Source organism: Bos indicus x Bos taurus, chromosome 11, assembly GCF_003369695.1.
Source record: "Bos indicus x Bos taurus breed Angus x Brahman F1 hybrid chromosome 11, Bos_hybrid_MaternalHap_v2.0, whole genome shotgun sequence".
Lineage (NCBI taxonomy): Eukaryota > Metazoa > Chordata > Mammalia > Artiodactyla > Bovidae > Bos > Bos indicus x Bos taurus.
Genome location: NC_040086.1, coordinates 105236582 through 105262196, shown reverse-complemented (window position 1 = coordinate 105262196; position 25615 = coordinate 105236582). Strand labels below are relative to the sequence as shown.

Here is a 25615-nt window from a genome sequence, read left to right as displayed (position 1 = left end):
CCGGTCGCCGGCATGCACCCGCGGCCCGCACCGCCCGGGGGCGCCTTGGCGCTGAGCCCCGGCGGGAGACCGGACGGCGGCGGAGCGCGGGGGCCCTGCTGGCCGTGGCGGGTGAGCGTCCGCGGCGCCGGGCTCAAGCCTGCGGGGCCGGGAGGGCGCGGAGCGCGGCGTGAGACAGCCTCCGCGGGCGGGACAGCTGCCACCCGGCCCCGGCCCCGGCCCCGCAGCCGCGCCCGCACACGCCCGCCGGCTGCGGGGGCCGCGGTGCCGCCGCGGAGCCCGGGAAGAGACCCTGCCAGAGCCCGGCCGCGGCGCCGGCCCCCAACCTGTGCCCCGCGGGGCCTGCGGTAGGGCCCGCTGTGTCGCCCAGTGTCTCTGCTGGGCTCTGGCAAAGCGGCCTTGGATGGGGGCGTCTGAGACCCCTTGCGCCTCTGTCTGTCGAAGGACTCACCCACCCTTGACTCTTTAAGGTCACACAGAACTGACCCCTGGCGCTTCACCGGCACCCTGAGCCCTGAGTGTGTGAGTGCTCCTAGGAAGGAGGAGCCCGTGCGCGGGATTTCATTTATCCCTCTGGCCCCTGACGTCTACTTGCTGACCCTTGGAGCGTTTGTCTCTGTCTCATGCCTCCGGTGTCATGTCACCCCTTCCTCAAGCTGGCCTCTGGAGCTAAGACATTCAGAAACCCATTTCCTTTGGATAAACTTTGCCCCATCATTATTGAAAACTTTATAACAAACTTCTTCCTCTGACTCAGGCCTATGTCCCCAGAGGGGCTTTTCTTTTACTTCTGCCACGAATCAGGAGGTTTTTGTCCAGCTACTGATAGGAGACCAAAAGGAGAAACACACACACACACACACAAAAACCCTAATATGATCTCCCTCACCTTAATTCTGTTATTTCTGACTTTCATGGCCTCATGAAGATGAAAGAAAAACCATACTCATGTCTCACCCCAGACAGACCTTGTGGTTTTTAAGTCCTTCACATCACTGATCCAGAACCTAAGTTGTGAACCTGATCTCACTTCAATAAAATATGCCTGCTGGGGTCACTGTTGCCCTGTTACAAGGCCTGGCAGATCAGGGGCGTCCAGGAGCCACCACCAGAGCCCGCTGTCCTCTTTAGTGTGCTGTGGACCTGCCTCTCAGGAGGGTTGTTTTTTTTTTTTTTTTTTTTGACTGAGTCAGGCAGCACCCAGGACCTTAGTTCCCCAACCAGAGATCAAACTGGGCCCATGCAGTGGAAGCTCGGAGTCTTAACCACGGGATGCCAAGGCTTTCCCAGTTGGACCTTTAAAAACTTGCTTTTTGCAGGAGGCCTTTAACGCCATGCAAGGAACTTGTACCCGTGGAGAGCTGGGGGCCTGAGTCCAGCTAGTGGGCTGCAGGGCCAGGGTGAGGCGGGAGGGAGCTGCGGCCAGCACACCCGGCTGCCAGTCATTCTCTGCGCCCATACCAGGCCCAGAAAAGGTCTCCCCACGGGTTTCATTCTAAGTGGACCGGTGCAGGTGTCGGCTGCAGTACCGCTCCAGCCTGCGGCCCCCGCTTGGAGGAAACGACCCCGGTTCAGAAGCAGCAGAGCCCCATGCTGGGCCTCGGGAATTGCTCCTCATCCTCCCGGAGTCTGACACGGCGGGAGAGATTGCTCCGTGTGCTCCTTTCAGTAAAATGGTCGTTCTCTGTCCGTCAGAAATGGAAGCAGCTGTCGAGGTTACAGCGGATGATGGTCCTCTTCCTGCTGGTGGTCCTGATGCTCTTTGGCCTCCGGTCCTATGTCCACGTGGCCGACGAGTGGACAGGTACCAGCTTGCATGATCCTCAGGTGTCCTGAGAGCTGACTAAGGGGTGCCACAGCGATCTGGCAGCGGCAGGAGGCCCAGACTTCAACGCATTGGCGGGAAGTGAGATAAGGAGAAGCCTAGAATGTTCCCAGCACCCCGCTATAAGGTGGCTGTTAATCTGCCGTGTGTGACTGTTTCCCAGACGTCTGCTGTGAGAAGCGGCCTGTCGCCCGGCCGTCTCACACCGAGATCCAGGTCCGAGGGTACAGGCGGAGTCTGCACGCGCTGCGCTGCAGGCGCTTCCTAACACGCACCGCAGTGCTGGGAAGGAAGCGCAGGTGCCAGCAGGAGGGGCAGCTCCCTCCTGGGTTCTGCTCGAGGCTCCTTGGAGGAGGAAAGCTGCAGAGCCCGCGGCTGGCTCCCGTGAATGGCCCGTGTGCCACCGTGGGCCTCCTCGAAGTGGAAAGATAAAGGCCAAGTGTGTGGGTTGTGGTGGGGTAAAGACAGAAGCTGCGGGGGCTATGGGCAGGCTTTGCTTCCCTGAGGCCACTCTGGAATTCCTTGGCCTGCCCTCTGCAGAGGCCCCAGCCTGTCCTTTTCCAGGAGGGCTGGCTGTGTAGGTGCTGTTTCCAGCGCCCTTTGACTCTCCTCTGGGCCTCGAGGCGTATTGGAGATAAAATAGATTCTCCTGTTTAGCTGTGGACAGCAGGTCGGCGGCAGCAGGGCAGATGAGACCAGCAAATCCTCCCGTCTTGCCAGCTCCTCAGAAAGCAGCTGAGAACCCGGAGGCCGTGGCGGGGCTGTCGCCTCAGGTACTTGGAGTAAACTGAAGGTGCAGTCGCAACTGGGGTCCAGGCCAGAGGCGTTTCAGCACAGCGTGGGCTGTTTGAGAGGGACTGGGAAGAATTCTGCTTCCTGCCGTGCGTCTGAGGTTTTCACCTGAGGCTCCTTGCTCTGGGCTGGGGGGATGGAGGAGACGCGGAGAGAGGAGGAGGGCCATTCTGTCCTCTGTCCTCTTGGCCCATCTGCTGCTCCGGGTCCTTGGGAGGTGAGAGAGACCGGCCCTTTTCTCTGGGAGCTACTGGCCGGGGGCGGTCAGGCGGGGGCTCCACTCTGGACCTGCCCAGACAGAGGTTCTGGGGCCTCCGCATCACAGTGGGGTCAGCAGGGAGGACTGGGAGTTGGCAGGTGCGTGGTGCCTGCCATCCAGAAGGGGTGGGGGCAGGGGTGAGGTCGCATCCTGGGGAACCCCGAGCCGTCCAGGGGGGCGAGCGAGGGCGGGGGAGCACATGGAGACTAGAGGGCGAGGCGTCAGCCAGAGCCAGGGCAGGTCCCACCCCAGGAGGGCGGCCGGCCTCTGAGCGCCCAGGGTGCTCTGTGCCAGGTGCACGCTCCTGCGGGTTGGGGTGTCCAGGTGTGCCCAGGCGCCCCCAGGGAGAGGCTCTGGGACTGATGCCGGCCTCAAGCCCCACAGGCTGCCTGCTCTCACCCCGTCTCTCTGGAAGGTCTGTGTGTGAGAGAGCCGGTTTCTCCCTTTAGAGCCAAGAGCATTCCTTCTGTCACTTCTGTGCCCACTCTTGTGTGTTGACTTCACGGTCATGTGACAGCAGAACGTGGCTGTTTCTCCTCCGAGAGACACGTTTCCACACCTCAGCATCCATGACCTGGACTCTGGGGTCCAGGAGGGGCCTGGGATGAAGGCGTGGACATCCACGTCTCCTGTGGAGCGAGTCTCGGGGCCCCTGCGCATCCTGAGTCCGCTGGCACCTCCTCTCTGGGTCCGATGCCGGCACTCGTCCCCGAGACCTGCTTCATCCATGGAGCTTTGTTTCAGCCGCACCTACTCTCGTGACCTGGGGGCCCGGCTCGGTGGGGTTTGGATCTTGGAAGGGGGTGTCTTCACGGATCCTCCCCCAAGGTGTCCGTGGGTGCTGCCGCCAGAGGCTTTTCCATTCACGGGTCTGTGTCCTTGGGAGCTGGAGGAGTTGCTGTCACAGCCACTGTTGGGGGGCTGGAGCCAGGATGAGTGCGGCCTCCCACGGCGCTTTGTCACTGACCGGCCGCCTCTGCCGCAGCCTTCCGCGGCTGAGGTGGGAGTCCCGGGTGCAGGCCTGGGCAGTGTTCTCTGTGGCTCCATCGACGGGGATGGGGTGGTTTATCCCTGCCCTGCTCCCCTTAGGGTCTGACTCCCAGACACGCTCTGGCCAGGGGCTTAACTGACTCTCCAGGGCTACATTCACCCATCGGCAGAGCCTCCATCAGGGAGTCAGAGCCAGGATCTGACAAGAAAGGGGCTCCTCCCAAAGCTGCGCATCGTATGAAAAGTGGAAAGCATTTCCTCTAGGAAACGGCAGCTGCTCAGCCAGTCCACAGCGCTCCCTATGTGGCTCCAGGTCTGACGGGACGGGCTGCGTCCTAGAAGCGGGATGGAATCATTGTACGAGTGACTCTTGTCTCTGTCCAGAAGCCCCAAAGGCATTTCCGACGAGGACCCCCCAACCTGCAGATTAGAGCGCCCGATGGAGACCCCCAGGAGAGGAGGCAGGACCGGGCCCAGAGGAGGGCAGAGGTGGTGGGCGAGGCTGGCTGGGGAGCAGAGGCGCAGAGAGACGGCCTCAGGTACCGGGAGCGTCAGAGATGGTCTGATCTTGGGAAACCCAGAGGCCTCTTTTGCTGTTTTTTTCCCTGAAAAACAAAGAGAACCGCCTGACACATAAGGACAGCTTTCCTGTGTCACAGACTGCGCCCGTGGGAAGCAGTTTCGGGGACTGCTCACTCGAGGTCCCCGTGTAGAGTGGGAGGCTGAGCAATCCACCTCTGCTCTGAGTCTGATTCTCTCCCTCCAGGTGGAGGGGAGCAGGGACCAAGCTGGAGCAGGGCCCCAGACACCCTCCCAAGAAGGCAGAGTTCTTCGGCTGGCCTTTTCAGCAGCAGGCCCTAAGGATTCGGGCCAGTCGAAGTAAGGGCCGCCTGCGCCCTCTGGGCCTCAGCTGGCATTCATTCTGAGGGCGCAGCGCTGTGCACGCTGGAGAGTGGGGTGGCTGTGCAGCTCCTGCCTTCCCGTGGAGCACGGGCACCGGGGGTCCTTGGGGTCAGGCACTCTCCAGAGCCTTGGTGACGACGTCCGCCCCCTCTGCGGCTGTTCCCCGCGTCCAGTGCTGCAGCTGCAGGAGTTACACATGCAGGAGGCTGGCCTCTCCGCCTGTGTCCCGGTGACAGGCCTGGGTGCTGCTGTGCACCTCTGTCCTTTGGGGATGGCCCCAGGCCGATGGCTCTGGGCAGATGTGCAGAGTCCTCAGGCTCCAGCGCGAGAGGTGAAGGGCCTGTGGGCGGCTGGGCTCAGTGAGCCCCATGCAGCCTGCACACTGTGGTCCTCACGTCCCCGTTGAGATGGCGGTCTGTCCTCTGCCCATTTGACCGGAGAACTGAGTCTGCAGCCTGGCTGGGACCCTCTGCTTCCAGCGCTGGAGTCCCCCAGGAGAACCAGGGAGCCAGGAGGGGGACTTGTGGCCACGGCCCTGAGGGACACAGGGCGGGGTTAGCAATGGATGACTGCGTGTGGGTGTGGACAGCGGTCCGCCTCGCCCACGCCGGGCTGCACGTGGGGCAGCGTGCACGCCTGGTGTCCCCTTGTGCAGTAGCCCTGTGTATGCACGCAGTTCCCTCACACGGGGCGAGAAGCCACCGCTGACGTGCTCCAAGCCCCGGGAGGCATCTGATCAGCCTTGAGGTGTCAGCTCCGTTTTCTCCTCCTCGGAAGCACCCTCAGCTGACTGGGTTGAACACAGGCACCACCAGATGCCTTCTTGTCCGGGTCACCAGCACCCGTCACGTTTGATGTCCACAAACCAGACTGCACACCAGGCACACTGGGTCCTCCGCTTTCGCTCCTTCGCTGTTTCCTGGAGGGGGGTCCCTGCTGGGACCTGGTGCAGGCTGACCAGCCTGGGCCGGTGGCATCTTCAGCTGGGCCTTCACTGCAGCCTAAGGTGCCCCCACGGCAGGCTCACTCGCTGTGGGGCCACAGGGCAGGTCTGCCTGGGTGCCCACACCCTGCTTTCCTCCTCCCAGCCCCCCAGAACGAGCGCCAGAAGGCTGTGGTAGACGCCTTCCTCCACGCGTGGGCTGGATACCGCAAGTTCGCCTGGGGCCACGACGAGCTGAAGCCCCTGACCAGGTCCTTCAGCGAGTGGTTTGGCCTCGGCCTCACGCTGATCGACGCGCTGGACACCATGTGGATTCTGGGGCTAAAGAAAGGTACCTGCCCGTCCCTGTGGTGGGCTCGAGCTCGCCGCGCGTGACCCTCGGGCCCGAGCGCGCCTGGTCTGGGAGGCGACCACACGCTGTGTCCTGCTGGGCTGGGCTTCCCCTTGTCCTGGCTGCCAGCGTGGCTGTGCTGGCCGCGGGCAGCTCTCTGTCCTCGCACATCTGTGCGCCCTGCGCCTCCTGCAGAGCGCCGAGCGTGGTGGAGGGTGGAATCCAGGGGCGTCTGCAGCCCGTGTTTCTGGCGGTCAGGAGGGCCCTGTGGGGGGAGGCGGCACGTGATCCGACGTGGTGGCCGGCCGCGCCCCGAGTCTCCCTCAGGCCTTGTCGGTGGAGACAGGGTGAGACGGGTGGCGTGTCCCCGGGTATTTCTGAACTGGCGCGCACGGCCCTGTTCCGTCTAACACTTGCACTGCAGGCCTCCAGCCACTCACTCTCTCGTGCTTCTCTGTAGCGTGGCTTTGACGTTGAGCACTTGTGCTCACGCTGCACAGCCTTCCCCCAGCTGCACGCTGGCCCCATGTTTTCTGTGCGGTTGGAGGACTCCTGGGCCCCCCTCCTGCGTGAGGAGGTGATGTCGGAACCCTGCCGGGGTGTGCAGAGCCCTGAGGGCCCGGCCAGGAAAGGCTGGCCTGTTCATTTGTTCCTGTGTCTCTGCTGTTCCACGTGGTAGAATTTCAAGAAGCCAGGAAGTGGGTGTCAAAGAAGTTACGGTTTCGGAAAAATGTGGACGTCAACCTGTTTGAGAGCACAATCCGGATCCTGGGGGGGCTTCTGAGTGCCTTCCACCTATCTGGGGACATCCTCTTCCTGAAGAAGGCTGTGAGTGTCCCGGCGTCGGGTCTGCTCGCTTCCTGGGGGGACTGGGGTCTCAAGTGCTCAGCAGTCACGGGATTAGGCTGTGGCGGGCGTTTGTTTCCGGTTCTGTCTCCTCCCCCTCTGGCGTCTGTTTCGGAGCACGTGGGTGGCTGAAGCAGCATTGTGCCAGCCTGCTGCCTGCCCGTGAGGTCATTCTGAACGAATTGAGTCCGGCTCGGTTTTTGTAGCTGGCCAGGGTTGGGTCAGGTGAAGCCAGCAAACTCGGGTCTGTCCACAGAATTAGATGAAAAGGGGTGTTGGGTTCACCATCGTGTCGTGGAGACAAGGCCGCCGAGCAGCAGGAATCGTTGACTCATCGCTGTGTTGTGTGTCAGGAGGATTTTGGAAATCGGTTAATGCCTGCCTTCCGAACACCCTCTAAGATTCCATACTCCATGGTAAACATTGGCACTGGAGTTGCTCACCCACCCCGATGGACCTCTGACAGCACGGTGGCTGAGGTGACAAGCATTCAGCTGGAGTTCCGAGAGCTCTCTCGTCTCACGGGGGATAAGAAATTTCAGGTATGGGGGGGCTCTGCCCCCGGCTGGTGCGGGTTTTCTGCGGGGCCGTCTCCGGCTCGTGGAGGCGAGTGCAGGTCTGCGTGGTTGTGGGTGCTGGGCCACGAGACTCGCGTCGGTGTTGGTTCTTGTCCCACGTTCTCCTGCAGAATCGCATTTTCTGGTGATGCCAGAGGCGCAGATGGGAGAGGCCTTGACTGGAGGCCGAGTCCTCTGCCTGGCCTGCGGGGCCCCGACAGCTGACGGCTTGTCCTGCCGCTCGGCATGGCCTGCTGTCCACTTGCTGTTGTCCTGTGCCCTCCTGCAGTGGCGAGGGCCGCCTGCTGTGTTGTGGCTGAGTGCCACGGGGTGTGTTGGAGCTCTGGGTTTCGTAGCCAGGTCAGCATAGGTGACGTCGTCGTCGTCCCGTTTTGGCATCCAGACTGGGCCCTGCACACAATTGTCCCGGGTGGGCAGCTGGAGTCGGGTGCTGGCCTGGCTCCTGGTATGGGGGGCGGGGCAGTGCTGACCCCCGAGTCTTCCTCCCAGGGAAAAAGTCCCAATTTGAAGACTTGGACTGGAAAAAGGCCTCAATGGTGTCAGGGATTGCTGTAGTCACAGCAGTCTGCAAGGCTGTGAGCTTCTATCCACTACAGGCTTCCTTGGTGCCCAAATGCCTCCCTCAAATGTTCCGGGGACCCTGCCATCTGAGCCCAGAGAACAGACAGCACCTGAGTGGGTTGGACCCACACTAGTCCTGTGGACCCTCATTTCCCACCCCGCTCTGCCTTTCTGAGCAGCTTGGCACAGTGAGAGGCTTCCGCTTATGTAGTTCCTGCTGCAGTCACCGTAGCCCTTCCCAGTTCAAACTGGAGAAACTGAGGCAGGAAGGGTGCTGGTTACTTATACAAGATCAGAGGTAGTGGGAGATGGGGAATTCAGACCCACAGCATCTACACTTGAGTCTTTTTTCTTCTATTTTGTAGCCATGTCAATATGCATTATTAAATGAATGTAAAGTGAATACCAAATCTGAAAGTCCTCTACCTGTCATCGCTTTCTTAAAAAACACAGAGCACAGAACACAGCACAGGGACTCCTCTCTGTGCACAGTCCTGTGGCGTCAAGCACAGCCAGACCAGCGTGTAGCCGTCATGACCGTCACCTCCCCAAACTGACCCCCTGTCCTCAGCTAGACAGTAACTCTCCACTCTCCCAGGCCCTGGACATGAGCATCTGCTTTCTGTCTCCATGAAAAATACTTTCATTTTTTAAAATGTTGCCTCTTTCTTTTCTTATTGTGGTAAGAAAATCATGTAACATAAAACTCGCCATCATAAAACCATCTTGAAGCATCCAGTTCATAAGTGTTCAATCTGTTCACACAGCTGTGAAACAGATCTCCAGAACTTTGTCATCTGATGAGCCGAAGCTCTGCATGCATGACATACTGACTCATTTCATTAGATCTTCTGTCTCTATGAAGCATGCCGTTCAGGGTCTGTCATATAGGTGGAGCCATACGGCGTCTCTCCTTGTGAGTCTGGCTCATTTCATGCAGCGTAGTGTCCGCAGGGCTCACCCACAGAGTAACAGCAGAATTTCCTTCCTTTTGAAGACTGAATAATATTCCATTACACAGATGGACCACACTGCTTTTCCATTCATCCGTCAACGGACACTGGTTTGCTTCCGCACTGTGGTTATAGTGAATGATGCGCTCTGAACACAGCTGTAATGACGCACTGTTAGACAGAATGCCCAGAACTGAAACCGTGAGAGCGTGAGGTCACTCAGTGTCCGGTGTTCTTGAGGAAGCGCCACCCCACTGTCCCAGGCGGTTACCATTTGGGTCTCCACGGCCGTGCACAGGTGCTTCACTTGCTACACGTCCTTGCAGCTCTTGTTTTCTGGGTTCTTCTTTGTGTGGTTGGTTGGTAGTGGCCATTGGAGTCAGCGTGACGTGATATCTGATTCCTGTGGTACCTGCTTCCATTTCATTAGTGATCAATGATGTTACACATTTTTCACATGCTTATTTGTATGTCTTCTTTGGCAAAACGTCTATGAAAATCTTTTGCCCTCATGTGAATCAGGTTGTTTGGGTTTTTTGTTGTTGAGTTGGAGGAATTCTCTACACATTCTGAACAGTAATCCTGAATCACATATGCAGCACATACTTTTCTCCCGTCTGTACTTTGCATGTTTCCAGCGTGGATGGTGTCCTTAGATGCACGAGAGAGTTTCATTTTCACAGAGGCGGTCTCTCTGCTGTGCTGCCTGTGGATTAGGCGTTGTGTTCTGATCCTGGGATGGAGTGTGGCCTGCCAGCTGCCACCTTAGGTCAGCGAGCCCCTGCTAGTGATGGAGGGGAACACGCACCGTTCACGTGAGGTTCCCACACACCCGAGGGCAGTTGCATGTGCAATGAGCCACGTGCTCATAAGGGTCGCTTGCAGACACACGTTGCCGTGTCTCGGTGGTTGCGAGATCGCAGAGGAGTAAGCAGCTCCCTCCAGGGAAGTGTGCACACTGACGACTGAGAGGAAATGTGCACAGAGCCTTGGGGACACACACACGTGCTGCCCTGGCTGGATAGGAGCCCAGGCGGGATAGGTCTTGAGAGGGAATAGATGGTCCCCGGTGGCGGAGGACTTTGGGGCAGTTGTCATCATGAGTAGCAACCTTGGGCTGGGAAACAGATGTGCCTGCCAGCCCTGCAGGAAGTGGGAGCACTCAGCAATCCTCAAGAGGGGTCCCAGGCCCACAGCTGTGGCCTCAGACACTGTCCCGGGTGGAGGCTGGGAAGGGTCTCGGGGACGAGTTCAGCCCCACGGTCGGCCGTCCGGGCACTGTCTCAGAAGACAGCCTCTTCGTGTGGCCCACCCACTCACCGCCCCCACCGTCTGCCCAGGAGGCTGCAGAGGAGGTGACGAGACGTGTGCATGCCCTGCACGGGAAGCTGGACGGGCTGGTGCCCATGTTCATCAACACCAACAGCGGCAGCTTCACCCACCTGGGCATGTTCACCCTGGGCGCCAGGGCCGACAGCTACTACGAGTACCTGCTGAAGCAGTGGATCCAGGGCGGGAAGAAGGAGCGGCAGTGAGGCCTGTTTCTCTGCCTTCGGGGTGGCCCCCTGGGCTCGGGGTGGCGGGGCCCTCTGTGGGGAAGGGTGTTTCTGTTCATCCTATATGCAGAGCAAGGACCAGCCACCGGGGTGAGCAGACAGGGGTCTTCCTTGGGGTTGTGGCTGCTCGGTCGTCAGCTCCGGCGGGAGGCAGCCAGGACCATGTGGGCCTCCTCACGCTTAGCACTTTGACACTGAAAACTCACACATTCCCAGGGAGCAGCCTGGTCACTCCTTGTTCAGTTATAAAAGAGATAAACCCCAGTGGGGTGCTGGGATCCTCTCAAGCCTCAAGCCTGGGGGTGACTGTGGCCCAGGAAGTGTCACTGACTGGGAGCCCGCAGGCTGGTTCAGGCTGACCCCATGGGGCTGGCAGGGCCGGGCCTCATAGATCCCAGAACGGGGACAGAAGCTCGGGGTCAGCCCTGTTTGTGGACCTGAGGGCTGTGCGCCCACCTGGCCAGAGCACACAGGCCCCGCTGGTCTGCATAGGCTGCTGGAAGACTACCTGGAAGCCGTGGACGGGATCAGGAAGCACCTGCTCGCCAGGTCTGAGCCCAGGAAGCTGACCTTCGTGGGGGAGCTCAACCACGGCCGCTTCAGCGCCAAGATGGTGAGTGGGAGGGTGTTTCCCTGATGCGGCCTCAATGCAGCGTGGGGACCCGGCCTCTGTGCTTGACGTCTGATGGCTCTGAGTGGGGACGACCGGGGGGACCTCGTGATCCTGGCCGTGGAGCGGGGCGGTCCCGGGTGGATGTGGGTGTCCCGTGAGAGCAGCAGGAGGAGCTGAGGTCTGTGGGGTGCCAGGGCCCCCACCCCGGAGCCCCCACCTCCTCCAGGTCCCCTGCCCTGCCCCGAGTCTCTCCTTCCACGCTCTCGGGGAACCCCCACTCCCAGTTGCACCCCGTCCTGCTCTCCTGCAGCCAGGGCTCTGTCAGCCTTTGAGGTGGTCCTTCCAGAAGCTGCTCCCCTGCCCGTGTGGGGCCCCAGGTGCTTGGCCCGCAGCCCAGTCCCCTGTCTGAGGCCTGACGGCGCTGGACCTGCTGCTGAGGTGACGCTGTGGTTTCAGGACCACCTGGTGTGCTTCCTGCCGGGGACACTGGCTCTGGGTGCCCACCATGGCCTGCCTGCTGAGCACATGGAGCTGGCCCAGGCACTCATGGACACCTGCTACCAGATGTACCGTCAGATGGAGACGGGGCTGAGCCCCGAGACCGCACACTTCAACCTCCACCACACAAAGATCCTTAAGGACGTTCAGGTGAAGGTGAGCCATGCTGGGCCCAGGGCTGGGCCAGATGGGAGTGCCGGGAGGCACCTCCTGAGCCCATGTGCCTCCCCAGGCGGCCGACAGACACAACCTGCTGCGGCCCGAGACCGTGGAGAGCCTGTTCTACCTGTACCGCCTCACGGGCGACCGCAAGTACCAGGACTGGGGCTGGGAGATCCTGCACAGCTTCAACACCTACACGCGGGTGAGCCCCCACCGTGTCCCCAGGGCCTCACTGTCACCTCCCAGGGGCTGCGCTGGGAGGCCTTGCCCTGCTGTGAGGGCCCAGGGGTCGGGGCATCTGTCTGTCTTGTCTGGGGGACAGCTGTGTCGGGAGGGTCCCTGCAGTGGCCCGAGGCGCACAGACCGTGTCTGTTGGGTCCTCCATGTGGCTTGGGCAGCGTGTTTCAACCCAGCAGGTGGGAGACCTCTGAGCCGCTACTCCCCAGGCCGGGGGCCCCAACCCGCACCACCCCCTGCTATGCCGAGGGCCCACTGCCCACCCTGGCAGGGCTGCGACTTGACCTTCGCCCTGTGGCCCCTGAGGTGGACTCTACACCCCTCGGGTGGCTTTGGGGCCTTTGTGAGGCCTGCACAGGTTTTGGAGGTGGCACTTGGCATCTGGTCACTGAAGGGAACCATGGCTGACCTCCAGGTGGCCATTCCCTCTGGGCTTTGGAGTCCTCCCCGCCCCATACCCTGCCCTTGGGGGGCAGTGTGTTCTGGGGTGGGCAAGTGCCCCGGGAGTGGGGGGTGCCTCTGGCTGGCAGCCCTCCAGAGGGCTGAGCCAGCATCGTGACTTGCGGCCTCGGCTCTCGAGCAGGTCCCCTCGGGCGGCTATTCTTCCATCAGCAACGTCCAGGACCCCCGCCACCCCCAGCCCAGGGACAAGATGGAGAGCTTCTTTCTGGGAGAGACGCTCAAATACCTGTATCTGCTCTTCTCCGACGACCCCGACCTGCTGAGCCTGGACACCTACGTGTTCAACACAGAGGCTCACCCCCTGCCCATCTGGGCCCCCTCCTAGGGCGGGATGGCTCACAAGTAGGCGCTGCCCAGGAGGCTGATATGTGCTGTCCGTGAGGATGCCTGTCGGCAAGACCCGGGCCCTGACCTTGGCTGTGAGGTGTCCCCTCAGCTGGCGGCATGTGCTCCGGGCCGGGCTGGTGACAGAGGCCGGTGGGCCACAGGGCCAGGATGTTTCGGGGCCTCATAGCTGCTCGGGGTGGCCACTGGGCGTCCGGTGCTCTGCCGTTGATTCTGTGCTCCTCGCCTGGTTCCTGTTGGATCACCGTTTGGAACACGTAGGAATAAATGGGCGGTGTGATTCTGGGGATCCTGTCCACTCGGCGAGTTTCTTCCTTCTTCCTAGAAAATCAAATCAAATGACTACATTCCTGAAGCCTGAACACTCTCCTGCTGCCCTGCAAGGGCTTCCTCGGGGTCCTGGGCATCTGGTCACCCCAGGCCACTTTGGCATAGAGCCCATGATGTGATCAGAGACGGTCTTGGGCACAGCCCAGTACAGCCCAGCCTCAGGGTCACAGCCTGTGAACACGCCCGACGCAGGGGCTCGGGGCGTCCTGACCTCATGGGGATTCGGGCTCCTGGCTGGCTGTGGTGTTTACACATTGGACTCAGGGATCCGCCCCCGCCTTTACAGGGCTGGGCAAGGCTAGGGTGCATGTTCACCGGCTCCCAGCCCAATAGATGGACTTCATTTGGGATAGAAGCACGTATGCTCTGTGAGGTTTCCCATGTGGATGAACTGGTCTCTGAAATGCTGGGGGTAGATTGAGACACTCCAGGCTTTTGGTCCCAACTCTATGTTCTGTGCACTGAAAGTCATATTGCCCCCTTCAGAAATCCTAATCCTGTTAGATATAATGAAAAACGTCAGCAAAAAGTTCAGCAAAGCCTAAGACAAGGGAAGGTTGCAGCCACAAGGCAGAGGTGGCAACTCCCAGCTCTTGTTCCTCCACACAGACACACCAATCACAGCCAGCTTTCAACGACAGCAGCAGCAAAATCACAAGGAGAAATTTAAAAGCAGGAAAGTGCTCTACCCAAAACAACAAAATTAGTTGATAGAAACCATCCCTGAAGAATTTCAGACATCAGAATTATTAGAAAGCAACTTTAAGAGAATTGTTTAAAAATGCTAAAAGAGGCCTTCTCTGGGGGTTCAGTAGTTAAGAGTCCATGTGCCAATGCAGGGGACACGAGTTCGATCCCTGGTCTGGGGAGATGCCACCTTCTGAGGGTCAGCTCAGCCCACGTGCCACAACTGCTAAAGCCCGTGTGCCCTAGAGCCAATGCTTTGCAACAAAAGAAGCCACCGTAACGAGAAGCCTGTGAACTGCAGTGAAGAGTAGCCCCTGCTCACCGCAACCAGAGAAAGCCTTCACGTAGCAACAAGGACCTAGTGCAGTCAAAAAAGAAAATAACCTTTTTTAAATGCTAGAAGAGCTCAAGGAAAACATGCGCATGGAAGTAAAGGAAATCCAAAATGATAAGGAAAATGAGAATAAAGGAAAATTATGAGCAGAAAGCAAAGTCTCAGACTGAAAAGCACAGTAACTAAGACTCATTAGGGGGTTCAAGAGCAGATTCAAGCCGGCAGGAGGAAGAACGAGTTGGACTTGGTGTGTGACTAGAGGAACTCGTGTTAAGAGCAGAGAAAACAACAAAGACCAGGGAGCAGAGGCCAGAGAGCTCTGGAGTCCCATCCTAGCGGGTCCCACATGTGCCTTATGGTAGTTTCAAAGCAAAGAGAACAGGGAAAAACGAATAGTTGAAAAAATAGTTAAAAACTTAGCAAATGTGATGAAAGATATGAATCTACAAATCCAAGAAGTCCAGTCACTTCCAAGAATCAAGTCAAAGAGACTCACTCCAAGACACTTTAATAATCAAATTGTTGACAGAATCTTGAAAATAGCACAAGAGAAATGACTGCTATATAAAAGCCATCTTCATATTAACAGATAATTTTTCATCAGAAAATGATAGAGATGGACTTCCCTGGTGGCCCAGTGGTTACGAATTTGACTTCCAATGCAGGGGACATGGGTTTGTTCCCTGGTCCAGGAGCTGAGATTCTGTAGCTGTAGGGGATCTGTGTGGAGAAGGCAATGGCACCCCACTCCAGTACTCTTGCCTGGAAAATCCCACGGACGGAGGAGCCTGGTAGGCTGCAGTCCATGAGGCTGCGAAGAGTCGGACACGACTGAGCAACTTCACTTTCACTTTTCACTTTCATGCACTGGAGAAGGAAATGGCAACCCACTCCAGTGTCCTTGCCTGGAGAATCCCAGGGACGGGGGAGCCTGGTGGGCTGCCGTCTGTGGGGTCGCACAGAGTCGGACACGACTGAGCGACTTAGCAGCAGCAGCAGCAGGGGATCTGTGCACAATTAAACCTGCACACCACAACTAAGACCTGCCAGACCCAAAAACAATTAATTTAAAACAGAAAAGCATAGAAACCAGAAGGCCATGGCATGACTCAAGTGACGGGTGAATACAGTTATCAACCAGAATCCCATATCCGGCAAAACTGACCTTCAAAAATGAAGAATTTAGGGCGTCACTGATTCAATGGGCATGGGTTTGAGCAAGCTCTGGGAGATGAGGAGGAACAGGGTTAGGGGTACTTCAGCGTATGGGTCACAGAGTCAGACGTGACTGAGCAACTCAACAACAAAAGCATTCCCAGATCAACAATAGTTGAAGGAGTTTGTTGCCACCAGACCTGCCCTACAAGAAATACTCACGGTGTCCCTTCAGATTTAAGTGAAGGGACATTAGATAGTACCTCCAAGCCACAGGGAGAAATAAAGGTCTCAGATAAAGGCAAAACTATGGGCGAGCATAAAACCCAGCATTATATTTTTGGTTATGACTCCACTTTGTGTTTAGTATAGGATTTGAAAGACAAATGCAGGAACAACAATTACAGATGTATGGTATTGTGCACAGGTGTGTGAATATTAATTGGCAATGACAACATAGTGCAGAAAGGATGGAGTTTTGAAGCATAGTGTATGCATGTGATCAGAGTGAAGCTGTCGTCTACTTAAGTACATTGCTATAAACTTAGGATGTTAAGTGTACTCGCCCTGGTAACCAAAGAAAATATCTGTGAGATCCATACACAAGAGTCTCTAAGAAAGCTACTAGAGGTAATAAATTCAGCAAAGTTGCAGGGTATTAGATTAACAGACAAAAAGTCAGCTACGTGTCTAAGCACCTGCAATGAACAATTCAAAAGGAAATTAAAGAAGCAATTCCACTTTACATAGCATCTAAAAGAATGACTAAAAATAAATTTAACCAAGGGGGTGACTTAACTGTACACTGAAAACTATAAAACATTGCTGATGGATATTAAGACCCAAATAGGTGGAAAGATACCCTTTATTCATGGGTAGAAAGCCTTTTTTTTTTTTGGCTGCACCACTCAGCTGACAGGATCTTAGCTCCCTGACCAGGGATCAAACGTGGCCCCAGCAGTGAAAGTGGAGAGTCCTAACCTCTGCACCACCAAGGAAGTCCCAGGAAGACTTAGTTTTAAGATGTCAATACTACCCAAAGTGACCTGCAGGTTCAATGCAATCCTTATCAAAATTCCAACTTCTTCTTCTTCTTTTTTTTTTTTTTTGCAGAAGTTGAAATGTCAATCCTCAAATTAATATGGGGTTGCAAGGGGCCCTGAATAGCCAAAATAATCTTGAAAAAGAAAAAAGACATACATTTCCCAAGTTCAAGACTCCCTACCTACAAAGGCACAGCATTCAAAACAGTGTGCTGTTTTCCTAAGGCTAGGACAGACACCTAGGGCATGGAGAACAAGAGAGAATCAGAAATAAACTCATAGCTATGTTGGTGTTCAGTCGCTAAGTCACGTCCAATCTTTGTGACTCTATGAAGCAACCAGGCTTCCCTGTCCGACCCTATCTCCTAGAGTTTGCTTAAACTCATGTCCATTGAGTTGATGATACCGTCCAAGCATCTCATCCTCTGTTGTCCCCTTCTCCTCCTCCTTCAATCTCTGCCAGCATCAGGGTCTTTTCCAGTGAGTCAACTCTTCGCATCAGGTGGCCAAAGTACTGGAGCTTTAGCTTTAGCATCAGTTCTTCCAATGAATAATCAGGGTTGCTTTCCTTTAGGATTGACTGGTTATATCTCCTTGCTGTCCAAGGGACTTTCAAGAATCTTCTCCAGCACCACAGTTTGAACGCATTGATTCTTTGGCGCTCAGCCTTTTTTATGCTCCAACTGTCCCATCCATACATGACTACTGGAAAAACCATAGCTTTGATTAGACAGACCTTTGTCGGCAAAGTGATGTCTCTGCTTTTTAATACACTCTCTAGTTTGTCATAGCTTTCCTTCCAAGGAGCAAGCATATTTTAATTTCATGGCTGCAGTCACCATCTGCGGTGATTTTTGTCGTTGTTGTTCAGTCGCTCAGTTGTGTCCGACTGTTCGCAACCCCGTGGAGTGCAGCACACCAAGTTTCCCTCTCTTTCTTTCACTGTCTCCTGAAGCTTGCTCAAACTCATGTCCATTAAGTCAGTGATGCCATCCAACCATCTCATCCTATTTCATCCCTTTCTCCTCCTGCCTTCAATCTTTCCCAGCATCAGGGTCTTTTGTAGTGAGTCGGCTCTTTGCAGCAGGTGGCCAAGTATTGGTGTTTCGGCTTTAGCATCAGTCCTTCCAATGAATATTGAAGATTGATTTCCTTTAGGACTGACCTCTCCTTGCAGTTCAAGGGACTCTCAAGTCTCCTCCAACATCACAGTTCCAAAGCATCGATTCTTTGGGGCTCAGCCTTCTTTATGGTCCAACTCTCACACCCATACATGACCACTGGAAAAACCACAGCTTTGATTAGACCTTTGTTGGCAAAGTAACGTGTCTGCTTTTTAATACGTCTTCTAGGTTTGTCATAGCAGTGATTTTGGAGTCCAAGAAAGAAAGTCTGTCACTGTTTCCATTTTCCCCCGTCTGTTTGCTCGGACGTCATCAGAATAATCTCGAATAATCTCTGTGCACGGGAGGACACTGTCCCGAGTGCGCAGGCCCCACAGGACGGGGGAAGACAGTCTCCAACTACAAATCCAATAAAGGTTTAATAACCAGGATATACTTTCTAAAACCTCTAAAACGCAAGAACAAAAACTCTTGAAACTCCTCAACGAACGAAAAAACTAAAAAAAAAAAAAAAAAAAAAAACCAAATTAAACAAAAAAACACAACAATGAATAAACGGTGGAAACGCTTTTTATGTTAAACGTGCACATTATATGTATAATCTAATACACGTACACACATATCCACGCCACACGACTGCGGGCGGCGCCTGGGTCACAGCTGAGAGCGCTGAGGCCTGCCTGGGGAGTCCCCGGTCCCCCCGCCCCTCAAGACATTCCTCCAAGGAAGACTTAAGCACACTCACGAAGTGCCCGAAAAGGTAGCGTCACTGTCGGGAAGACGCCAATCAAACCACAGTGAGAGGCCACTCCACTGTGGCAACGCTACCTCCGAACAAAACAAGTGTTGGAGAGGACGTGGAGAAATTGAAACTTTTGTGCACTGCTGGTTGGAATGTAAACGATGCAAATGCCATGGAAAACAGAGTGGAGCGTCCTCAGAACTGAAACACAGAGCTACCATGCGGCCCTGCAAGCCCACTTGCAGGTGTGCCCGCCCCCAGACGGAAGCAAGGTCTTGAGATCATCGAGCACCCGAATTCACAGCAGCGTTTTAAACATAAGCAAGAGGTGGAGACAATCTGGTGTCCGCTGCTGGGTGAGTGGGTTTCACAGTGGGGTCTGTCCATGAATGGAATATGACTCATATTTACCTGGAAAAAAGGAAGGAAATCCTGACACAGGCTACACCATGCGTGAGCGCTAAAGACTTGGTGCTCAGTGAAACCAGACACAAAGATAAGTTGTGTATGATTCTACTTATATGAGGTCTCTAGAATAAGCAGACTCATAGAGACAGGACAACAGAGGTCATCCCAGGATTGGGGAGGGCTTCCCTGGTGGCTCAGCGGTAAAGAATCCACCTGCGGTGCAGGAGACACGGATCCGACCCCTGGGTCACAAAGATCGCCTGGAGATGAGAATGGCAACCCACTCCAGTGTTCTTGCCTGGAGACTCCCATGGACAGAGGAGCCTGGCGGGCTGCTGTCCACGGGGTCTCAGAGTCAGACATGACTGATGACTGAACCATCAGCAGCCTGGAGGAGGAGAGTGAGGAGTTTCCGTTTGGGAAGATGAAAGTTTGAGAGAGAATGATGGTAGTTGCACAACAGTATGGATGAACTTACAGCTGATATTTAAATGTGGTTGAAAGCGTATAATTTCACACAGATGAACGTGGCCTTAACTGCAGGTGCTGAGTGGGTCAGAGCTGAGAGCCCTGGGGCCTACACTTTGGGACTCTCTGTGCATCCCAAGTGCCCGCCTCTGGGTCCTGGCGGCTCTTAGGTCTGAAAGGGGCAGGGTAGGCTCTGCTAAGGGGCTGGGCCTGGCTCCAAGATCCAGAGGCTGTGGAGGGGGAATCAGGTCCCAGCTTTGTCCCCAGAGTCAGTGGCCCCGGGCAGCTGGGGAAAGGGATCTGGTCCCCCAGACGTACCTGTGTGCTCAGGGCCACAAGTCGTGGCCGGAGTCTCAGAGGAATCAGATGCTTCTCTCTGGGACTTCCTGCTGCTACCCAGGCGTGGAGGAGCCGCCTGGAGCGTCTGCAGGGGGAATGCAGTGGGCCTGCGGTGGGTTGGGGTCCGGCCTCTTATTTGACAAGAGGAGAGGCTGCCGTCCATGGGAAGGGACTCCTCCTTGAAGAGGCGGGCCTCTCAACACAGGACAGGCGCCCCTAGATGCAGGGCCGGGAGCACAGGAACAGGCCCAAGGGGACACGGGAACAGGGCCACTTTGGCACACAGAGACAGGAGGATGGGGACACGGGGAAGCAGGGACGGGGACACAGGGGCAGGGGCACGCAGGGGCTGGGGCACAGGGGCGTGGGCACACAGGGACGGGAACACAGGGGCGTGGGCACACAGGGGTAGGAGCACAGGGGCATGGGGACGCAGGGACGGGAACACAGGGGCGTGGGCACGCAGGGGTAGGAGCACAGGGGCATGGGGACAGGGGGGTAGGAGCACAGGGGCGTGGGCACGCAGGGACGGGAGCACAGGGGCATGGGGACAGGGGGTGGGGGCACGGGGGCACGAGGGAGCCAAGGGTGTGTAGGGATGGGGCTGCGGGGAAGGGACTGGGGGTGATTGTGCTGTGGCCCTGGGTGACCTCAGGGAGGCCACACCCACAGGGCGGTGTCACATGGTGGGCAGTCATTGTCACCACACTGAGAGCCACAGCATGGGGCCTGGGGCTGTGAGGGGGCGGGGCACGCGGCTCCCTCCCTGCCCAGCCCAAGGCCCTCTGCTTTCCGCGGCCCATCACCCAACAGGGGAGGCCTGGGCAGAGGCCTGGGCAGAGACCGCAGGCCGGGACCGTCCTGGGAGTGGGTTCAGGCAGCCCCCTCCCCTCTGCCGCCGTGCGGGGCAACCCCCCTCAACCCGCTCTGGGCCCGGCTCACGGGCCACATCCCCAGCAGGACTGCAGTCAGCACAGCCTGGCCTGAGACTGAGCAGGCCACCCGCTCGGCCTGGCTGGCCCCTCCAGGCCCTGGACTGGCACCAGGGCAGTGGGGGCCCTTCTGTCCTCTGGGTACCAGGGCACCAGAGAGGGGCTGGCCTGAGGGGGCGAGAGAGGGTCCTGGATCCCAGCTCGGCGTCCGAAAGAGCGGCCCCAGCTCCTGTGTGGGCGGCGCGGCCCTCGAGGTTTCTCAGGCGCTGGGCTCCTTTCTAGGGCTGCTGACCCCACCCCTTGCCCCAGGGCTCAAGAGCTGTCCTCCCGCCGAGCTCTATCTTCCTAATTCTCCCTTCCTCCCCCTCAAGGGCAGGCCTTCCCCAGCCTCACTCAGGAGACGGCAGGGCCAGGAGGGGGTCGGGCGGTGGCTGGGCAGCAGCCGGGCGACGGGGAGGTCACCTCCTACCCACACGCGCGTGGCATGGCGCCCAAGCCGGCGGTGGCCATGGAGGATGGGAGGCTGGGCGGGCACACCCCCGCCCCAGCACGGACCCTCGAGCCCTCAGCCCACTTCCGTGCCCCCACGGTGACCGTCTCCACGGTGACGCAGACGGAAGGGCCGGGAAGCTGGCACTGGGTGGGTAGGGAAGTGCTGCTCACAGCGCCGCCCCAGCCGTCACGTGAGGGGTTCCTCTGGTCATGTGACCCCAACCGCCTGACCCGAAGCTGCCGGGCAAAGTGAACATGAGCCCCCATCCCTGGCCGACCCTGCTCTGGGCCCTGGTTCTGCTGCTGGGGCTGCAGCCACGAGGCCTGGAGGCCAGGGGTAAGTGTGGCCCAAGGCCCCCATCCCTGCCCTGGGCCCCACTCCCCATCCCCCGCGACCCTTGCAGGGCCCGCCCCCACACCCCCCTCAACCCGCGCCAGGCCCCCTGCACTCAGCCCTGGGCTCCAACCCCCATCCCCCGCGACCCTTGCCAGGCCCCAATCCCCGTGCCCCACACCCGGCTCCCTCCCATCCCCCCCCACAACCCCTGCCAGGCCCTAATCCCTGCACCCCCACCCAGCTCCCTCCCACCCCCCACTTCGACCCCTGCAGGGCCCCCAATCCCCATGCCCCCTGCCTGGCTCCCTCCCATCCACCTCGATCGACACCCCCCAGCCTGTCCCCCATGGCCCCGATGGCTCCCCCGACCCCGCTGAGCGTGGTGCCCTCTAGCCCACAGACCCAAGGACCCTGAGTTTCAGGAGGCCTACTTCGAGCAGCTTCTGGACCATTTCAACTTTGAGAGGTTTGGGAACAAGACCTTTCTCCAGCGGTTCCTGATGACAGGTGAGCCGCCCCGGGAACAGCGCCCGCTGCTGGCGAGGGGGGCACCCTCCCCCACCCCTCACTCGCCTCCACCCGACAGAGAAGTTCTGGAACAGGGGCGAGGGGCCCATATTCTTCTACACCGGCAACGAGGGGGATGTGTGGTCCTTCGCCAACAACTCAGGATTCATCCTGGAGCTGGCAGAGCAGCAGGGGGCCCTGGTCGTCTTTGCCGAGCATGTGGGTACCGGCTGGGGCTGGGCGGTGTGGGGGTGTCACTCTGGGGGCTCAGAGTCAGCGCCCCCCACCCCTGCCGCCCACCTGCTTGCAGCGTTACTACGGAAAGTCGCTGCCTTTCGGTGAGCGGTCCACGTGGCGTGGGTACACGGAGCTGCTGACGGTGGAGCAGGCCCTGGCTGACTTCGCAGGGCTGCTCCGGGCGCTCCGGCAGGAGCTCGAGGCCCCCGATGCCCCGGCCATCGCTTTTGGCGGCAGGTGCGTCAGCGTCTCCTTTCTCTCCCCAGCAAGTGTACTTGGCCCCGCCCAGAACTTCTGTGGGTCTTGGACATGTCGGGTCCTGGGGGGCACAGGGCGGGAGGCCCTGGGAAGGCAGAGGACGTGGGTGTTGGCCACACAGCATGCACGCTGAGAGGCTGCCGAGTCTCCCTTGCAGGCGACGGGGCGCTGGGGGTGCCCCAGGCTAACTCTGCAACCACACCAGCTACGGGGGGATGCTCAGCGCCTACCTGAGGATCAAGTACCCACATCTCGTGGCGGGGGCCCTGGCGGCCAGCGCCCCTGTGGTCTCGGCGGCAGGCCTCGGCGACCCCTACCAGTTCTTCCAGGACGTCTCTGCGGTAAGCCGAGGCCCTAGCCCCTCTCTATCCTGGGCAGCCCCGCTGGTGGGTGCAGCCACAGCCTTCCTCCCTGCAGGACTTCCAAGGCCAGAGCCCTGAATGTGCCCGGGCCGTGCAGGACGCGTTCCGGCAGATCAGGGACTTGTTCCAGCAGGGAGGTGAGGCGGCTGCCCCCTCCAACCAACACCATCCCGCCTCCCCACGTGGGCCCGCGCCGCCCCGCCCCCACCGCAGCCCCCTCAGGCCCGCGCCTCCCCGCCCCCCTGCAGCTCCCTCAGGCCTGTGTCAGCCCCCACAGCCCCCTCAGCCCCCTCAGGCCCGCGTCCCCCCTGCAGCCCCTACAGGGCCGTGTCCCCCCCAGCAGCCCCCTCAGGCCCACGTCCCCCCCGCAGCCCCGCACGTCGTCAGCCAGGAGTTCGGTACCTGCCAGCCCCTCTCCGGACCAAAGGACCTCACCCAGCTCTTCGGCTTCGCCCGGAACGCCTTCACCGTGCTGGCCATGATGGACTACCCGTACGCCACTGACTTTGTGGGCCACCTTCCTGCCCACCCCGTCCAGGCACGTCACCCGCCCCTGCCGCCCAGAACCTGGGGAGGGGCCCAGCCACCCTGGGGTGCTCAAAGGCACCCGGGCCTGCCCCGGGGCCTTGTGCCCGCTCAGCCCTGGGACCAGGGAGGGGTGGGGCGGCGCGGCTGCTGAGGTGTTCCGTGCTCCCCCAGGTTGGCTGCAGCCGGCTGCTGAGCGAGAGCTCAAGGATCGCGGGGCTTCGTGCACTGGCCGGTGCGTCTGCCCCCCTGCCCGGACCGGTGCTGAGCGCGGGGGCCCCGAGTTGGTGGGCGGCAGCCAGGCCCCAGGAGGGCGGTGTGGGGTGGGGAGCCCCTGGGAGGAAGTGGCCACCCCCGTGGGCCACCCCCTGCGGAGCATGGCTCCGGGGCCTTCTGGAAGGCCCCCAGTCAAAGGGCAACACACCCCGTCCCAGCCCACCCTGCTGGGAGGGGGCATGTCAGTTGGGCTGACCCGCCACCCTGAGCAACCCGGACGGAGCGGACAGCACAGCCCGTCCCCTGGGACCAACACCCGGTCCTCGCTGGATCCACTGGGCCTGAGAGCCCCGACCCCTGCAGGACCCCTCTAAGTGGACAGGGTGGGTGTCCAGGCCCCTGGCCCCAGCAGCCCTCTCCCTCAGGGCTGGTGTACAACTCCTCGGGCATAGAGCCCTGCTACGACATCTACCTGCAGTATCAGGCCTGTGCTGACCCCACGGGCTGCGGCTTGGGCAGTGATGCCAAGGCCTGGGACTACCAGGTATGGGGGCCTGGGGGCTCGGGGCGGCCGGGTACAGGGGGCTGGGGGCCCGGGGCTGCGTGGGCTGGCCTGATCACAGTGTGGTGGCCCGCAGGCCTGCACTGAGATCAGCCTGACGTTCTCCAGCAACAACGTGTCCGACCTCTTCCCCGAGCTGCCCTTCACTGAAGCCCAGCGCCAGCAGTACTGCCTGGACACGTGGGGCGTGTGGCCACGGCAGGACTGGCTGCAGACCAGCTTTGGGGGGGGCGGTGAGGCCCACGGCGGGGGTCGGGGCGCGGTTCCTCCCACCGCACTGAGCAGGCTCCTTCCCAGGCTCCAGGACCCAGCCCCTGGGTCAGGGTGAGGGGGCCCCCAGTCCCACCACGCTCCCTCCATCTGTTTCAGACCTCACAGCTGCCAGCAACATCATCTTCTCCAACGGAGACCTGGACCCCTGGGCACGGGGCGGGGTGAGTCTCACGGGAGCCTGGGCCCGCGGGCACCGCTGCCTCCGCCCCCTCCGTTGGCTCCCGGTCTCCTTCCCGTGGCCTGGCATCTGCTCGTTCACAGTCATCTTTCCTTTCTAATGAGGCTACTCTCAAGCCCCTGCGGGGGCTGCATCCTACCTGCTGGGACGAGCAGGTGGTGAGCACTCGCCCCTGACACAGGCTCCTCCCACGACAGATCCAGAGCAACCTGAGCGCATCCGTGCTCGCCATCGCCATCCACGGGGGGGCGCACCACCTGGACCTCAGGTGCGCCGCCTGGGGAGGGCGTGGTGCCTGGTCGGGGCGGGCGAGGGTGGCAGGGCTCAAGGCCGGCCAGCTGAGCGCCTCTCTGCCCGCCCCCAGAGGCTCCCACCCAGACGACCCCGCATCCGTGGTGGAGGCCCGCAGGCTGGAGGCTGCCCTCATTGGCAAGTGGGTGGAGGCAGCGAGGTCCACGGGGCTCCAGGGCTGAAGGCTGCCCGCCGCAGGGCCAGAGACGACCGGCTGGGGCAGGCACCAGGCCCCAGCTCCTGCAGCTGGAGCCGTGCCAGGGTGGGCAGGGCCTTGCCCAAGGAGGCACTGGACAAACACTGCTGGCCTGTCGGGCATGTCCAGTCGTATCCGTCCCGTCGGAGGCCCTGGACACTGTGGCATGCTCACACCACCTCGTCAACGTGGCTGTTGAATAAAGCAGAGTCCTCAGCTCCGCGTGCTGTCCTGCGTAGGGCACGTGGGCCTTTACCACGGCAGGAAAACCCGAGATTCCACAACCAACGGCTGCCCCAGTGACCCTCCACCCTTCTCAGCCGTGCTCTCCATCCCCAGCTACTGCAATGGCCCCTGCGGCCCCCAAGTCCACCTGCTTGGGGCCAGGCTGGCCCAGGGTGGGGGGCAATCTGCTTCACTGGGCCGACTGTGCCCTGCCGGGCTGCGGAACATCAAGGACGAAGCCTGTGGTCCAGAGTCCGGACAAACCATTGCTGAAGCGGCTCCTGGGCTGCAGGGTGGTGGTGGGGCACACTGTGGACCCTCCGGCTGGTTTCTGCACACAGGCAGCCCCAAGAGGCAGGCCCTGCTCACATGTGGGTAGAAGCCCCGCTGGGCCCGTGGGCAAGAGGGGGATGGCAGCCTCACAGGATGGACACAGGAGGGCCGTCAGGACCAAGTGCCACCTGCGGCTGAGCCAGGGCGGTGGGGAGGCCCCTGCAGAGTCTGCCAGCAATAGCAACGTGTCTCCTCACACAGCCGGGG

At 59.4% G+C, this 25615-nt stretch overlaps 3 protein-coding genes across 8 annotated transcripts; 2 read left to right on the top strand and 1 right to left on the bottom strand.

The window, feature by feature from the left end:
• The first annotated feature begins 12 nt into the window (after positions 1–12).
• LOC113900890 (endoplasmic reticulum mannosyl-oligosaccharide 1,2-alpha-mannosidase-like) lies at positions 13–13148 on the top strand. Its single transcript, XM_027554506.1, has 14 exons — positions 13–347; positions 480–608; positions 1527–1804; positions 2483–2598; positions 4251–4405; positions 4633–4786; positions 5575–6043; positions 6723–6871; positions 7243–7431; positions 10322–10512; positions 11030–11150; positions 11607–11804; positions 11881–12012; positions 12631–13148. Exons 1-14 carry the CDS (start codon positions 13–15, stop codon positions 12832–12834), a joined length of 2820 nt encoding a protein of 939 aa, XP_027410307.1. The 3' UTR covers positions 12835–13148.
• A 4496-nt stretch (positions 13149–17644) lies between these two features.
• On the bottom strand, positions 17645–21184 carry LOC113901897. 6 transcript variants are annotated; one of them, XM_027556934.1, is made up of 3 exons: positions 20886–21184; positions 19464–19569; positions 17746–17926 (listed from the first exon to the last, which is right to left on the bottom strand). In XM_027556934.1, the coding sequence occupies exons 1-3, from the start codon at positions 21173–21175 to the stop codon at positions 17840–17842; spliced, it is 483 nt and encodes a 160-aa protein (XP_027412735.1). In that variant the 5' UTR covers positions 21176–21184; the 3' UTR covers positions 17746–17839. The 6 variants fall into 6 exon arrangements, 3 of the variants coding, with proteins under 3 accessions (XP_027412735.1, XP_027412736.1, XP_027412734.1); XM_027556935.1 differs by lacking the exon at positions 17746–17926 and adding an exon at positions 18080–19317; XM_027556933.1 differs by lacking the exon at positions 17746–17926 and adding an exon at positions 18080–18680.
• DPP7 (dipeptidyl peptidase 7) lies at positions 21132–25070 on the top strand. Its single transcript, XM_027556932.1, has 13 exons — positions 21132–21245; positions 21639–21752; positions 21832–21971; positions 22063–22226; positions 22453–22588; positions 22665–22746; positions 22981–23147; positions 23309–23369; positions 23776–23894; positions 23989–24145; positions 24282–24346; positions 24561–24631; positions 24728–25070. Exons 1-13 carry the CDS (start codon positions 21164–21166, stop codon positions 24834–24836), a joined length of 1467 nt encoding a protein of 488 aa, XP_027412733.1. The 5' UTR covers positions 21132–21163; the 3' UTR covers positions 24837–25070.
• Positions 25071–25615: the final 545 nt, after the last annotated feature.

Excerpts from the sequence above, each read along its gene's own strand:
- LOC113900890 (XM_027554506.1), top strand. The coding sequence starts at position 13 with ATGCACCCGCGGCCCGCACCGCCCGGGGGCGCCTTGGCGCTGAGCCCC. Across the intron at positions 348-479 it reads TGTGCCCCGCGGGGCCTGCG|AACTGACCCCTGGCGCTTCA; the intron begins GTAGGGCCCGCT and ends AAGGTCACACAG. Across the intron at positions 12,013-12,630 it reads GCTTCAACACCTACACGCGG|GTCCCCTCGGGCGGCTATTC; the intron begins GTGAGCCCCCAC and ends GCTCTCGAGCAG.
- DPP7 (XM_027556932.1), top strand. The coding sequence starts at position 21,164 with ATGAGCCCCCATCCCTGGCCGACCCTGCTCTGGGCCCTGGTTCTGCTG. Across the intron at positions 21,246-21,638 it reads ACGAGGCCTGGAGGCCAGGG|CCCACAGACCCAAGGACCCT; the intron begins GTAAGTGTGGCC and ends GGTGCCCTCTAG. Across the intron at positions 23,370-23,775 it reads GGGGCTTCGTGCACTGGCCG|GGCTGGTGTACAACTCCTCG; the intron begins GTGCGTCTGCCC and ends CCTCTCCCTCAG.
- LOC113901897 (XM_027556933.1), bottom strand. The coding sequence starts at position 21,175 with ATGGGGGCTCATGTTCACTTTGCCCGGCAGCTTCGGGTCAGGCGGTTG. Across the intron at positions 19,570-20,885 it reads GCCATGCCACGCGCGTGTGG|ACGCTCCAGGCGGCTCCTCC; the intron begins GTAGGAGGTGAC and ends TTCCCCCTGCAG. Across the intron at positions 18,681-19,463 it reads TTGTGGCCCTGAGCACACAG|GTAAATATGAGTCATATTCC; the intron begins GTACGTCTGGGG and ends CCTTTTTTCCAG.